General features: G+C 43.7%; 1 protein-coding gene across 1 annotated transcript in view; it reads right to left on the reverse strand.

Moving 5' to 3' along the window:
* The window catches only part of LOC8041709 (sodium-coupled monocarboxylate transporter 2), a 29,314-nt gene extending 24,444 nt beyond the window's left edge, over positions 1–4,870 (reverse strand). Inside the window, exons 1-3 of the mRNA XM_040215788.1 lie at positions 4,532–4,870; positions 1,355–1,420; positions 1,232–1,283 (exon numbers count right to left, since the gene is read on the reverse strand). Coding sequence (XP_040071722.1) covers positions 1,232–1,283; positions 1,355–1,420; positions 4,532–4,870 — 457 coding nt within the window. The remainder of the gene's footprint in view (positions 1–1,231; positions 1,284–1,354; positions 1,421–4,531) is intronic.
* Between the last annotated feature and the right edge of the window lie 11,123 nt (positions 4,871–15,993).

Below are 15,993 nucleotides of genomic sequence, written 5' to 3' on the forward strand. Positions count from 1 at the left end.
CCTTTTTTATTCCTGAGAATTCGCATAGACTTCCTATGAGTCAGATCCCCGAAATGGCGGACGATCGTAGTAATCACCCGGTTGTCCGACTACGCTGCTGTGGTTGCCAGACTGTCAAAAGTTTCTCAAGAAGACCAAATTCTCTGACTCTGAACGGCTCTCGTATATGGTGGATCGCAGCCTCCTATGCGATCCAAGCAGAAGAAAATCCAGCGTGAGCAACTATCAGCGTCGGTGTGTCTTGGGAGGCGGGTTATCGGAATCGGCCCACTTCGCTGTCAAATGGTTATAAGCACAGGAAACTTATCGGTGTTATCGGTATTTCAGTTTCCTAGAGCGTGAATCTGCAACACGACAATTTGCAATCACCGCCTAGAAGGTTTTGGAGTGGAGTGTCACTTGCAATGGCACTACGAAGTCCCACTTTAAATGCTGGGACGCCGATAAGAACGCTGCGTCCATCCCTTTCGGAGACGGGTCAGTCCCGATAGCACGGCTGTAACATTTAAATTGGGAAGCTTGTGGCGGCCACCTATCCAGTGTGGCTGGCGCAGCCACCCCCAATGCGTAGCAATGATCCAAGTGTGGTCGCACGTAAACATTAGATCCTGAGAAAGGTGGCTGTTCATATTTGCGGGGTAATAAATATCGGTTTCTTTACGATACTTGGGCTAATCCATCGGAAGTGATGTCATTGGAGCTAGTTTTGTGATGAGCGTGGATCCAGTGTCATCTTGAAACTCGTGTCAATATATCCTTTGCAGAGTTGCGCGCCGTCTAATAGCTGCTACATTCATTATCCGAGTCCTCCATTGTTTGGGCAAGTACTTTGAAGATGCATTGCACACGAGGGCTACGTCATCGTTGGGCGGAGACTCGGATCCAATCATATGCGTCGTGCCCCAAAAATGGCGACCAGCACTGTTGCTTGATTGAGTTTTAAAAGGGTCTATTTTGTTTAACACAAGCACGCACGTGAAAAAGGAAAAAAAAATTTTTTTTATTATTGTGGCGTTTTAAGTTATGTAAGCCCGATAGTGTTTACATGTGACTGGTGCCTTCAATTGTTTTGAGTAAAATACGTCGCATGAATTATTCAAGCACGGCTCAGACACTCGCAAGTTGACTATGGCTTATTGACGTTCTAAAAGTGTTTGATGTGTTCCCGAAACGTAATAGCATGTATGAGTGTTCGTGCTCAAATATAAAGGCGCGAACAAACGTTACTTACACGTGGATATCGCGACTGCGGCCGCGAAGATTCCCACTGCTCCTTGAACTTGCTGGGGAAAGCATGAATTCGATTAGACTCGAGTATCAGCTCGAAAAGTTAAGAAATCACTCTGGTGCTCACGTTTAGGAGGAAATAGAAGACGCAGGCAGTTATTCCGACCTTGTTGCCAAAGCGCATCCTTAAGTACTGGGCAGAGGAGAGAGGCCGGTAAGGAACTATATATCAGGCCACGCTGCACGTACTTACGTTCACAGGTATAGTTTTGCATCCCCAAACTCTATCAGACTGCTATCACAGCCCTTAGAATGGGAACCGTTTATAATAATAAGTATATCCTTTATTTTTTCAGACACATAAACCTGGACCAAAAATGAAGAAATACTTGTCCGTGGGACAAACCAGATATTTTTTTCTCAAACAAAAACAAAACAGTAAAATAATGTTTCCAGTAGCAAACACCTTAGTATGCATTAAAATGGAGAGATGGGATAGCTGGTACATGAATCTTTAAACATTGCGCGCCGTAAAACAGACAAAAGAAAAGCAGGACACAGCACGAAACGGTTCAAGTTGTGTCCCTCTAGTTTTAGAGCGCAGCTCTTAGGCGCCCGTTTCCGGCTTGAGCGGCGTCGCCGTCGCCGTCGCCGTCGCCGTCGGCGTCGGCGTAACCGCGCGGTGATTATGGTTAAATTTTCCCACTAAATTTAGCGGAAAATCTTCCTCGCTAAATTCAGCGGTAAAATATTCTCACTAAATTTAGCGAAAAAAATTCCCCGCTAAACTTACCGAAATTATTTCCCCGCTAAATTTAGCGGAAAAGTTTCCCCGACAAATTTATCGGAAAAAATTCCCCCGCTATATTTATCGGAAAAAACTCCCCGCTACATTTAGCGGAAAAAATTCCCCGCCGAATTTAGCGGAAAACTTTCTCCGCTAAATTTAGCAGAAAATTTTCCCGCTAAATTTAGCGGGAAACACTCCGCCAAATTTAGCGGAAATTTTTTCCCTAAATGGGAGGCGAGAAGGAGAGGAAGAGGGGCATAGCCTCCTCTCCGTACCTTACTTTCCTCCTCCTCAAGAGCTACGCCAAATACCATGTAAGCCAATAGTGGCAACTCCCGCGGATCGCGAGCGAAAAGTGATCGCAGCGCCTCTGGCGAGCTCGGAGTTTCCGCTTGCAGACGAATTCTCCACACCGCATTGGTTTTGCCTATCTCCCTGCGAGGTGACCAATGAAAAAAAATTGTCTCCGGTATTCGCTGCTTTGAATGTGAAAAAATATGTGCCACCTCATGAATCAAGGACATTTTCTTCGCGTGGGAAAGATATTCGAGCTTGTAGAGTGCAATTTTCGGGTTCTCCTGAAGAAAACACTCTGTCAGCATTGACGTAAGCCAGGCAAGACACGAATGAACCTTCGCACTGTTTCTTGAAAGAGGGCAATGTAAAAAAGTTTAAGAACATTGCTATGTTTCAACTTTACTGCTCACATCGATCAATTCGTTTTGTTGTTGCAATTCCAATGTCTCATGAATGTATTGCTTAAAACCGTTTCGTCGAATACGCGAGCTGGCTAATCCCGATCGTCTCCGGGTCAAGAAGCAAAAGACAATTTCGAACCACGTACGTTACTGCGATGTCAGTATGCTCTGGAAGAAGTCGATTGTGCGCATGCAAAGCTGAAGCTATTACTAAAAAAAAGCACACGTTGGACCGGTTGTGCATTTCCTTCCATGTTTCAAAGTCTAGTTTGTTTTAATGTTTAAGGCGATGCTACGTCGCGGCCGTCTCTCTTCCTCCTACGTTTACGTTTTTTGTTTCCTTTTTTATTTCTTGTGTTCCCTTGAGGTTCGAACCATCGCGTATTTTGCTTTGCCTTGTTCGGCTTAGTTTTTGCTTTCTTTCCTTCGCTTCGTCGCTTACTACCACCGGTTCGTCTGCTACGCTATGCTCGGACATTTGGAGGGCCGTCTGCAACTTTGTTGTATTTTTTTTTTGCTTTTTTTTGTGGTAAACATTAATGGCGAGCATCATTTGCTAATTTTCAATGCTCCTGCCGACGCCCCGTGCGTTCGTCGTTGTTGAAGGAGGTCTTTGCTGGGTGATTTGTATCTTTGTATCGTCTGCTAACTTCTTCCTTTCATTCGCCGTTGTTCGCGACTTTTCCAGATTTCTTTTTATTTTGGTCTGGGATGGGGACCCCATCTTTTCTGCAAAATTCGGAAATTGTTTGCACGGTCATTTTTTTTTTTTTGTTGCTTATTTGTTTTTGTACTGCTGCAGAGGCTGGTGCGCTTGCTCTGGTAATTCTAACATGTTGTTTGCGCACGTTTTAATAATCACCTCTTCAGGTAAGAAATTGTGACAACGCAGTTTATAACGGATAAACGGTAACCTCTTACGACGTAGTTCGAGTAGCTAAACGCCTTTTTTCCGCTTCCCTGGTGCGCTTCAAAGGCGCGTGATCCCCCTGAGTGGCGTTTGAGACCTATAAACAAACTGCTCTATCTTTGTTTATGTGCGCGCTGTTATTTGTTTGCCGTAGCAGTTGCGATCAGTGGATTCCGCGTTGCAAGCGGACTGACCGTAATGGATTGTTTCTTCTGTTGGGGTGAAGAAACGGGGCTCGCAGAGCTCGAGGACGTCGCAGAGCCTATACTTTTCCATTGCGTCGTCTGCTTCCGTAGACTCCGAGTCCGCTAGAGGCGCCACTGTCACGTTCGCCACCGCTCCCATAGGTTTTCGGAGGAGTTTTCAGTATTGGCGAAGCTATATCGTATTTGGCTACGCTCTAATTCCGCGTTATAGGGGATTGTAAACGTCTTTCATCTTTTTACCTGTTTTACGGCGCATATTGTTTACAGAACCTTTCTATGATAAAGAAGAAATAACAGACACCTGTTAAGAAGTAATTACGTCGCGCAATATGTTGTCGGTTGTCAGTTTTTGGGCAATCTAAGCATATTGGCCATTTTCATCGCTTGTTTTTGGATCTACACTCACGGTTTCGTTGGACCGCTAGACGCTATGCATATCTAATTCACTTGAGAAGGCTGACGAGCGAACTTGCCGCCACACGTTTTCGTTTTAGCCACAAGGTGCCCTCGATTTCAGCGGTGTCGCCAGCATAAAGTAAAAATGCACTTGATACCCATTGGTCTCCTGAAGTTTGTAAGGACGCTTGTTTTACCTTAAAGTTCCTCCGGAGTTTTGGTAACAGAAACCCGAGAGTAATGCATTATCCTTGCCCGCATGCATCGCGCGTGAAGAACTTCGCCCAAAAGATCAACCTCTCACCTGGAACACAGACGTGACCTTGAGGTTGTAGATGACCGGGATGACAACCTTCGCAATGAAAGGTACCACGACGAGCACAGTGATGGAACCCCAGATCAAGTGGAGTCCGTACACGTAGAAGTGGGTTGTGAAGCCCACGATGCCAATAGCCGTCACCATGGTTGCCAGCACAGAGAGGGACAGAGGAATGGCGCCAAGTGAGCGACTTCCCAGGAACACTTCCTCCGTACCCGCGTCGAGATGCGTATTGCGCATGGCGAAGTACAGGCCGACACCAAGGTTGATCACCATTAGACCACCAAAGACGACGAACTCGGCGGGGTGGACCTGTGCCACCATCTTCATTCCGTTGATGTGATGGATCCCTAAAGTACGTTGTTCACTGGCCCGGAACGCCAATAGGGTCCTGCAGAGACCGGGAGAGCGTAAACACCGAGACTATCTAGCTTAGACATTGCGTCAAATGCAGTGGAGGTGCGAGAGCACTTGATGTAGTTTTAACGAGCACTGCTTTCTATCGAAATTTAGCAATCTTCCGGCTAAATTTAGTAGAAAAATTGTGACGTCCCGTCACGCAACACTGTGTCGTCACGCCACACAGTGACGTCATGTGACACCATGACGTGACGTGGTACTGTGACGTCATATGACACCATGATGTCAGGTGACTTTGGCTTTGTGACATCACCTGACAGCATGATCTCAATGCAATGCAACCAGCACAAGCAGTCAAGACCCCAGGAGGGATCCCATATAAAGCTATTGCTTCAAATCTGAAAAAGTCACCTCGGAAGAGGCTGAAAGCAGAAGGAGATAGCAAGGAGGTTGATCGAGGCGGCCTGCCTCAGTCGTCTACTACTATTTTGGGATAGGGAGATGAAAGTTGGAGGGAAGAATATATTTGCAGCCATATTTAGATCTGTCAATCAGGCCGTCATATGCAGAATCGCATTTTATGAGAAAAGTGGCACGGGCATCTGCACCCTTACGAGACGTCGCCTCGTCGTCCTTTCCATCATTTTTTTTTTTCGGCAACGTTGCGAATGCATGATTAGAGACGAGGAAGCATCGTATATGGAGTGGCCTCTGAAGGTCCGTTCACACTTTTGCGACTCCTTAGAACCGTGGGCCTCAAAACCTTGTAAAATTTCTTACGACGGAAGGACACATTGACACGCTGGCGCCATCTATGCGGTGACCTTTGAACTCCATTTCGCTGGAGCGAAGGTTAGGCGGTATTTACGGTGTTCGTTTGTAACGTAAACTTTTTTGAACAAAAATATTATTGCGTGAAAGAATTTAAAAATATACGGGACCGCTCAGTGTTACACTGCTACCCAACAAGTAGTGCCAGTCTGTCCTCTCGTCTTGAGAGATTGTAAGAGGTGCCAAGGCACTCGGTTCTAAGAAGTCGCAAGTGTGTGAAGGGGAATTTACGTGTCGACGCACGACGTGGATGTGCATAGTTGATTTTGGGTACAAATGTTCGGCCAGTCGGCCCCCACTCTTCTAAACTCGTAGTAACATGAAGAAATAAGGAAGTTTTGTGCATTATTCGTGCGCTATACGAAGTAGTTGTTACAAGGTTTGGTTGTCGGACGAAGAATAAACGATGCTTTTGGCGCTTGAAACGACCACGTCTTGATAAAATAAAGGCAAGTTAATATAGAATTTACACGCATCCAGACCCTTTTTGGGTCTATATGCGTGTAACTGGGTGAACTAGTTCACCAGTGCAGGAATCGGCGCATTCGATTCTACCGGAAGTTGCATAGCCACTGCATTGGCGCGTTCGATTGATCCCAGGTTTGAACGAGTTGAGACACAATTCCTCAAGACTTTTCAGCGACCCCGGAGTCAGTTCAGCGTCCGTGCAGAAGGATGACAAATAGAGCAGACGACCGTCCTCGTCTGTCTCTGCTCGCGGTGTCATTTCTCGGAGCTCTTGCTCAAATGTCTGCGATGTTTAACAGTAACGCCAATCGGATGTTACATTTTCTCTCATTTAGGAAAATAATGTGCTCGGGGTAGACACGGAATCCAGATCCTAAGCGGAGGTAGGAATTTGCATGATTAGGATATTCTAAAAGCGTTTTACGCCGGCTCGCGCGGGTCCGACTCCGCGTGCTAAACGATAAAAGATTCGCTCACGTCAGACATGTAAAGGTTACTCAAAGAAAGTAATTAAGTTAAGTTACTGAGTATTGGCTTCAAGAGTAATTTAAGTAAAGTAGAAATTACTGAAATGGAAACTAACTGAGTAAATTACTAACTACCGTAAAAAGTAGTGAATTACTTTTGAAGTTACTTTTATATTTTTATGGTAACAAGAAATTACACAAATGTAAAGCGGCTTGTGTTTTGACAGAATTGCTTTTGAACCTTTTTTATTCGACAATGATAGACTGCGGATGCATATCATTTATACTTTGAGGTTTAGCACTGCCTGAGCTTGATTTTGCAGAAAGTGTTTGGTTGCTTACGAGGTTGCGTAATGTACAATTAAAAGGTACTTGAAGTGAAGTGCAAAGTTTATCAGAGGTTATGTACTTCAAGTACATAATCTCAAATACACTACTGATTTATTGATTTTCGATTACACTCAGCAAGTTTCTACTCGAAACCATATTTCTATTATCACTAATTTAAAAATGATATAATCATAATTAGTTAATTAGCGAACTAATTAGTGAGTATCGCGCATTTTCTGAATTCCGCCAACACGAGTAATGCGGTCCCGAGAAAAATATTCTTTGGCTTCGAATACACTAAGTTTAGGAATTTTCGTCACTCTTACTTTTTGTCACTTTGTAGGCGGAGGAAAAAGAAAGAGAAGCGTAATATGGTTGCTCCCTGGGGTGTTTCTCGAGCCGCTGTACTCCTTTCCATCTGACACCTTGGCCCTTAAAACCATGACCAGGAAGCTCACTGATTAGCTGTAATTGACTAATTAGATTCAATGAAAAAATTCTGGCTTGAATGGTTTGATTCGAACAAAGTGACTAAGCGTTTTTGTTTTCTTTTTTCAATGTGTCGGAACCATGTTAAGTAGGAAGTCTTTTTATTATTGCAGGTGTAGCTTCTTTTATACTCGTTCGAAACATTAGTCAGCGAGTATTGCATAACCGTATGATCGGTAGATTAATCAATAAATTTCGCAGGCGTAATCGTTATTATAGTTTAACAGAAATGAAGGGTATAGCCGCTGATGCGATGGAAGGACAGGTCGCCTCCCACCGCCGCCCCAAACGCAGCCGGAGCACGCGCTCCCCTGCTGGGCGCTGACTTCGAGAAGCCGAAGCGCCGGGGCACGAGCGCTCCCGCCACGATTACGTCTTGCATCCCTCTTTCTCTTTTATTTATTCTTTAAATTTATAATAAAAGCAATATTTACACACACATGATTTCTCTTCTCAGCTTGTCGTAGTTCCTGCCTAACACTGTGCATTTCTCCAGCTGCCCTGTGCAGCCACAGTCTCGGCAGTGAATTCCCAGGTGTCCGGAGTTTTTGTTGGTGATAGTGCAGTTGTGCTCACGAAGGCGATCGTTGACGCACCGTCCGGTCTGTCCTATGTACTGTCGTCCACAGGTTAGAGGGAAGGAGTAGACCGCCTTTTCGGTACACTGTACGAAGTTGTTTTTATGTTTCTTCGTGCACTTGACTGTGGTTCTTGTGGGTGTGTTTACTCGCTTGCACAGGCTATGAAGTTTGTTAGGGGCTGAGAAGACGATGTCCAGGTTAACTCTATTAGCTATTTTCTTTAGAGCGTGGGAAAAGTTGTGAATATATGGCACAATGATCGGTTTTTTGGCCCTGTCTTTTTCTTTTTGTTTAATGTGGTCCCCTTGCTTGATGTCTTTGATGAGTCTTTCGGCCACTGATGTTAGTAAGGAGGTTGGATACTCTGCGCATTTTAATCGAGAGACTTGCCCGTTGAAGCTTGTTTGCACGGAATGGCAGCATGATTTTGTAAGTGCGTTGTTGAGACTTAACCGCACAATGCTCCGCTTAACAAGTTTCGAGTGCGCCGAGTTGAAAGGTAGAAGCGGCTTTTCCCCCCTGGGCTCATAGGTCCAGCATACATGATAAGGTAAAATAAAAAGTCGCAGATCCAGGAATCTTAACGAGTGGTCAACTGGAAGTTCGTGCGTGATGTTTAAAGGGTTCATGCAGCCTTTAAAGCTGTCTAGAACTTCGGCAACCATGGTTGTAAAGTCTTGATCATCGGTTTCTAGTACGATTAAATAATCGTCAACATACCGGAATACTTTGATAACTTTGGAAGTATCCAAGGTGTGCTTTAACTGCCTGTCTTGGTGGGCAAGATAAAGGTCGCTAAGGACAGGGGCAATGCATGATCCTATGCAAACTCCCTGCTTTTGTAGGTATATATGACCATCCCAAGTAGCGACCGTGGATTTGAGATAGAGGTTAATCAAGTTCAAAAATTCTCCTTGGGATATGCCTGATGCATTCTGGAATGAAATAGTGCCATAGGTGTCTATGCGCTCCTCAATGCACTGTAGGAGACGGTCTTGGGGCAGGGCATAGTAAAGGTCCTTAATATCGATGGAGAACACTTGTAGATTTTTCCGGCCCTGATGCTCATGGAAGAAGGTGAAGACGTCGTAGGAACTTCTAACCAGGTACGGATCGTCAACGGTGAGCATATTCAGTCTTTCTTGTAAATATAAGGCCACAGACTTCTGCCACGTTCCCCTTTCAGAAATGATAACTCTAAGGGGGCACTCTGTTTTGTGAGTTTTTGCGCTGAAGAATAATTCTAAGCTCAACTTTTTACTACGATCAATATAGGAGCAGAGTTGTTTTAAATCTTGCGATTGGCAAAATTGTTTTGCTTCCCTTTTCACTTTTTCCAGAGAAGTCTCGTTGCGGCTGCAGAAAACAGACTCGATTGCTGTTAATGCCTTTGCTCGAAATGTGTCCTCCTGCATGAGAACAAAACCTCCTTCCTTGTCAGCGGGCATACGATATAGTGAGTGCTCTTTCAGGTATGTTTCTACCTTCTTGATGGGTAGAGGAGTAACTGATGGCTTTTTCCGAAGAAGTATGTCCACTCCTTCAGAGGTGCACCGATCAATCTCGGTCTCTGGTGCTCGTCTTGACACTTGCCTGACGATGGAAAGTAGCTCTGGTTTCGTCTTCTTAGGCTCCACCGCGTACTTTGGGCCTAGGCTGAGAACATGCTGCACATAGTCCGGTATATGGATGTCGCCTATTGTGCGCACTGGGTTACTCGAAGCCGTTTCTTTCTTTGGTGTGTTGATGCGGAGATGCCATAGAGTGAGTCTCCACAGATGTTCAGTCATGTTTTTCGTTAGGGAGACGTAGTCGCGCCATATTCTGCTTCCGAAGGGATGGTTCCTGTCCTCACGCAGTTGTAAGAACAGGCAGTTTCGGTAGTGCCGTGTCTGTCGATGCCATTCGGCTTGAAGGATTTTGCAGATCCTTTTGCCATGGCCTACGGATGGTACGAAACCTCCAAATAGGGCCTTGACCTCAGGAGGCAACATTTGTACTCGTATGCAGTACCCAAAGGTTCTCGCTTGACAAATGTTGCCTCCTGAGGTCAAGGCCCTATTTGGAGGTTTCGTACCATCCGTAGGCCATGGCAAAAGGATCTGCAAAATCCTTCAAGCCGAATGGCATCGACAGACACGGCACTACCGAAACTGCCTGTTCTTACAACTGCGTGAGGACAGGAACCATCCCTTCGGAAGCAGAATATGGCGCGACTACGTCTCCCTAACGAAAAACATGACTGAACATCTGTGGAGACTCACTCTATGGCATCTCCGCATCAACACACCAAAGAAAGAAACGGCTTCGAGTAACCCAATGCGCACAATAGGCGACATCCATATACCGGACTATGTGCAGCATGTTCTCAGCCTAGGCCCAAAGTACGCGGTGGAGCCTAAGAAGACGAAACCAGAGCTACTTTCCATCGTCAGGCAAGTGTCAAGACGAGCACCAGAGACCGAGATTGATCGGTGCACCTCTGAAGGAGTGGACATACTTCTTCGGAAAAAGCCATCAGTTACTCCTCTACCCATCAAGAAGGTAGAAACATACCTGAAAGAGCACTCACTATATCGTATGCCCGCTGACAAGGAAGGAGGTTTTGTTCTCATGCAGGAGGACACATTTCGAGCAAAGGCATTAACAGCAATCGAGTCTGTTTTCTGCAGCCGCAACGAGACTTCTCTGGAAAAAGTGAAAAGGGAAGCAAAACAATTTTGCCAATCGCAAGATTTAAAACAACTCTGCTCCTATATTGATCGTAGTAAAAAGTTGAGCTTAGAATTATTCTTCAGCGCAAAAACTCACAAAACAGAGTGCCCCCTTAGAGTTATCATTTCTGAAAGGGGAACGTGGCAAAAGTCTGTGGCCTTATATTTACAAGAAAGACTGAATATGCTCACCGTTGACGATCCGTACCAGATTAGAAGTTCCTACGACGTCTTCACCTTCTTCCATGAGCATCAGGGCCGGAAAAATCTACAAGTGTTCTCCATCGATATTAAGGACCTTTACTATGCCCTGCCCCAAGACCGTCTCCTACAGTGCATTGAGGAGCGCATAGACACCTATGGCACTATTTCATTCCAGAATGCATCAGGCATATCCCAAGGAGAATTTTTGAACTTGATTAACCTCTATCTCAAATCCACGGTCGCTACTTGGGATGGTCATATATACCTACAAAAGCAGGGAGTTTGCATAGGATCATGCATTGCCCCTGTCCTTAGCGACCTTTATCTTGCCCACCAAGACAGGCAGTTAAAGCACACCTTGGATACTTCCAAAGTTATCAAAGTATTCCGGTATGTTGACGATTATTTAATCGTACTAGAAACCGATGATCAAGACTTTACAACCATGGTTGCCGAAGTTCTAGACAGCTTTAAAGGCTGCATGAACCCTTTAAACATCACGCACGAACTTCCAGTTGACCACTCGTTAAGATTCCTGGATCTGCGACTTTTTATTTTACCTTATCATGTATGCTGGACCTATGAGCCCAGGGGGGAAAAGCCGCTTCTACCTTTCAACTCGGCGCACTCGAAACTTGTTAAGCGGAGCATTGTGCGGTTAAGTCTCAACAACGCACTTACAAAATCATGCTGCCATTCCGTGCAAACAAGCTTCAACGGGCAAGTCTCTCGATTAAAATGCGCAGGGTATCCAACCTCCTTACTAACATCAGTGGCCGAAAGACTCATCAAAGACATCAAGCAAGGGGACCACATTAAACAAAAAGAAAAAGACAGGGCCAAAAAACCGATCATTGTGCCATATATTCACAACTTTTCCCACGCTCTAAAGAAAATAGCTAATAGAGTTAACCTGGACATCGTCTTCTCAGCCCCTAACAAACTTCATAGCCTGTGCAAGCGAGTAAACACACCCACAAGAACCACAGTCAAGTGCACGAAGAAACATAAAAACAACTTCGTACAGTGTACCGAAAAGGCGGTCTACTCCTTCCCTCTAACCTGTGGACGACAGTACATAGGACAGACCGGACGGTGCGTCAACGATCGTCTTCGTGAGCACAACTGCACTATCACCAACAAAAACTCCGGACACCTGGGAATTCACTGCCGAGACTGTGGCTGCACAGGGCAGCTGGAGAAATGAACAGTGTTAGGCAGGAACTACGACAAGCTGACAAGAGAAATCATGGAAGCAGAGAACATTGCCAGGAAAAAGGAGAGATGCGTCAGCACTCCTTCCATAATGTTGTCCAACAAAGAACTTGAGTACCTAGCCATACAATAATTTTATGGTTTAGCTTCCTATTACAAAAGCACAGAAAAAAAGGAAGAAGAAAAGGGCAATCTTTTGCCATAGAAACATAGTCCCAAAGAAAGACGAAAACGAAAATTGTAAATATAATAAAACATAGAGTTGTCAGTCAGCGCTGTGTAAGTGGTTCTTTCTTTTGTGTGCATGAAAGCTTAGAGTGCTTGTTTTGAGGGTGCGCTGTTTCCATGTCAGACATGAAGAACCGACTCGCCCGAACCTCCGTTTTAACAGAAGATGAGGGGATTTAAGTTTTGCTGTTTGTTGTGAGCCACGTGGTCGCGAGACCGATGTCTTAAACAAGCATCGACATATCAAGGGAGCTTCCCGATGTATGCAGTACAATGTAAATAAACACTTTGTGCCACACCAGCGGGTAAATTCAGAGCTTTTTTGAGGAGTTGTTTTTGTTTTTGCAATTGTCTCTGCGTTTGATAATGTCAGCTTTATGCTGCTTATGCTGGCAACACTATGTAACTGTCAAGTGCCCATTTTTACATTTAGAAATTAGAGGAATGGAATGGAACGATTCAGCCATTCCAGGAGTGGGAATGGACCCAGTGTCTACATTCCTAGAAATTGAAAGGAATTGAATTATCGAAACCTCTAATTCCCCGGAATGGAACTGAAATGGAATGGGGGTGCCCATTCCGCAATACTGGTCCTCGGTAATAATGTTTTGTGTATGTTTAGAAAGACGGAAGTTAGTCAGCCTCACAGTACGTATGGCGTCTCAACAGTTGATGATAAATTTATTGAGTGCAGTACAACCGCGAGCCTGGGGTTTTTCACGTGCCCCTTCTCAATACAATTTCCTTAAAACTACAAAACAACACCTTAATTTATGGCTTGTAAATCGCAGCTTCCTGTAAGTTCAGAAATAAAAAAGTTACTTGCTAAAATGTTTCGAAATAAATCTTCAAAGCACTTCAACACAATTGCAATAAAAAATGTAATCTCACTTTTTAGAAACGTATTTAAATACAATATGTAAATACACCAAAAGAATTTGATCCTCCATAGATACTCTTACGAATACATTTTGTTTGTGTAGACTGACATCTTAGAATTAAATTTAGCACAGGTAAAAAAAAAAAAGATCTTGACGAAATAAAGAGTGTCTATACACCAAGAAGCACGTGTTTAAGAAAATGACACCGCTCTACAAATTTAATTTATTGGTTATACGATAAGCGGGTACAACATCAGAAAAAATAGTGTATTTGCTGTGAGTTTAGTTTCAAACGCTCAGTTGATGCAGCAAAGCCTGTTTAAAGAACGTGTCGTTGATATGACGTTAAAAAAGTCGCTCAACCAAAAATGTAATAAGTGTACACTACCCTCCCCGCCAAATTCATTTCTTGTTCTATTCTTTCTATTTATTTTTTTCATGTTTATTGTGGAAAAAGTACAGCAAGTTTTATGCTTCTTGCATATAGCTCCCATTGCGAGGAGTGCCCAATACTGCATTTTATCGCGAAGAACAGTGTCCAAATTGTATTTGGACAGCATTTCAAATATCCCATTGGCAGATTTTTAAGGGAAACTGACGCGGTTCTGTATTTGAGGAAAAGCACATAAATTGTCTTTATTTTGACTCCAAGATTACGAATGTCAAAATTATATTTCAAATTAATGCGGCAAGTAGCCGCAAAAGCGCTTTCAAAATAGCGCTGAAGCTCCTCCTTCTCGTCGCGTTCGGTGCGAAGAGAAACTCATGTCGTATTATACTGAGATTTCGACATTCCTGCGCTTTCCGCAAGCGTTACCCGAGCAGTCAAAAACGCTTCACGCATTCCCTTACAAGCGGCAAGCGCAACGCAGTTACAACCTTTGAATACAGCGCCACACCGAGGTGTTTTTTTTTTTTTTTTGTTTTTTTTTCGCGGTTCTTGGTACATTTGGGTCAAATGCTTGTGATATTGATATTCACCGGAGAAAAAAACGCTAGAATTCACCTCGAACTCCTTTTTTCCAAGAACCTGTTCAGCTTCCCTTTCAATAAATTTGACAGATACAATATATAAATAATAGCAACATACAAAAATGCCCGAAGTGTTATTCAGACGTATACCAAATACTTGTATATTAAATACTGCCCATCCCTGTGTACGTCCCACCCTCTTATAAGCGGTAATTTTCATGAAAACGTTGGCGGGCTTCGAACACCGGAAGAGCAGGTTATCGGCGGGTGGTTTGTCATTCTTCCTTTGGTCGTAAAAAAGTTAATACGACCTACATCTTGCAAAGTTGAGGCTCATACTTGCGAAACATACACATATACGTTGCACTATTGCATAAAATGCATTGAAGAAACTTTTTGAGAGAAATTGCGACCTCATTCTACCAAAAAAATACGGTATAATTTCATGTTTGCTTAACAGTTTTACTAGTCCAGAATTCACTTTAATGCCTCGCCATTTATCGACTACGTATTTTGATTTACATCGCTATAACACGTGTTTCTAAGAAAAGGTGTAAAAGTATTTGTTTCCTCATTTTTGTCTTTTGCCTGTTGTCCTCCTGCCATTGGGTGAGGAAAGCAGTTAGATATTTTCATTTTCAAAAAGTACTTCATATTAAAAGGGAATAAAATCAGCTTCAAATTGTGTCGTTTATTAAACATCGTTTCTGAGCAATTTATCACTAGAATAGGATCGAATTCGGCACAGTCCTCATCCAGAGGACACCTTCGTAAATATGAAGAAGTATGACTAAGTGTGAGTCACTTTAAGATTTCAATCCTGTGAAATTTTGTGGGGCAATCTTTAATAACGGTCAACTGTGCGAGCACGTTAGAAATAAAAAGTGCATGAAACGCGAAAAGTAACGTACTTTTCAACTACAAGCTGACTCAACTAAATCCCTCTGTTCTTCCTACATCCAACATTAATACGAGAAACAATTGTCTGTGTTTTACAAAATCCAGTGCTTATGGCCTGTGACGTCTTGATCTTCGCAAGATCATTTAAGATACGTCACGGGAAGTCGGATGTATGGGAAGAGTAAATAAGAAGAACCGTAACTTTTTGACGATGCAGAACGGTATGAAGCTATGAACAATGTCTAAGAAATAAAAAAATTCAATGCAAAAAAAGAAAATATATATTCACCTCAGAATACTAACCAGACATATGAGTTAAGACGTTTTCTTGTAGAGGCACCAATTCTGTTCAGAAAACTCAGCACGACATACGATAACTGTTGCTATAAGCGCTGGACAAGAGCTAGAAAAGCTGATATACTCACTAAGGGATTCCTCCTGTTATTTCTTTCCTTTACATCGCTCGCCAATCGCATCGCAGCGAAAGGCAGAACCAACGTGTGCTGACCTTTAAGCCAGCATTACGATTCATCGACTCAAAGAAATCATCGTCAACAAGTTTCTTGCACAAGCTAAAAGAAAGGTTCAAAATAACAAATGCCTGCACGCTAAAGTAGCTACGGAAACAAAGATATTGTCGTCACGTTTAAATATGACTTTCAGAACTTAAGATGTACGTCATACAGCTTCTGTTCCGGAATCAAGTGGTATTCCCCTCTTCTATTGTCGGTGACAAGTTAGAGTGTAGTGGAAGCTGTTCCCACGCCTTTCCGCTTTAACAAAGCGAGGGCTGGAGTGGAGACCTCC

This window comes from Ixodes scapularis, unplaced genomic scaffold (assembly GCF_016920785.2).
Source record: "Ixodes scapularis isolate PalLabHiFi unplaced genomic scaffold, ASM1692078v2 PGA_scaffold5__190_contigs__length_132052651, whole genome shotgun sequence".
In the NCBI taxonomy this organism is placed as follows: Eukaryota; Metazoa; Arthropoda; class Arachnida; order Ixodida; family Ixodidae; genus Ixodes; species Ixodes scapularis.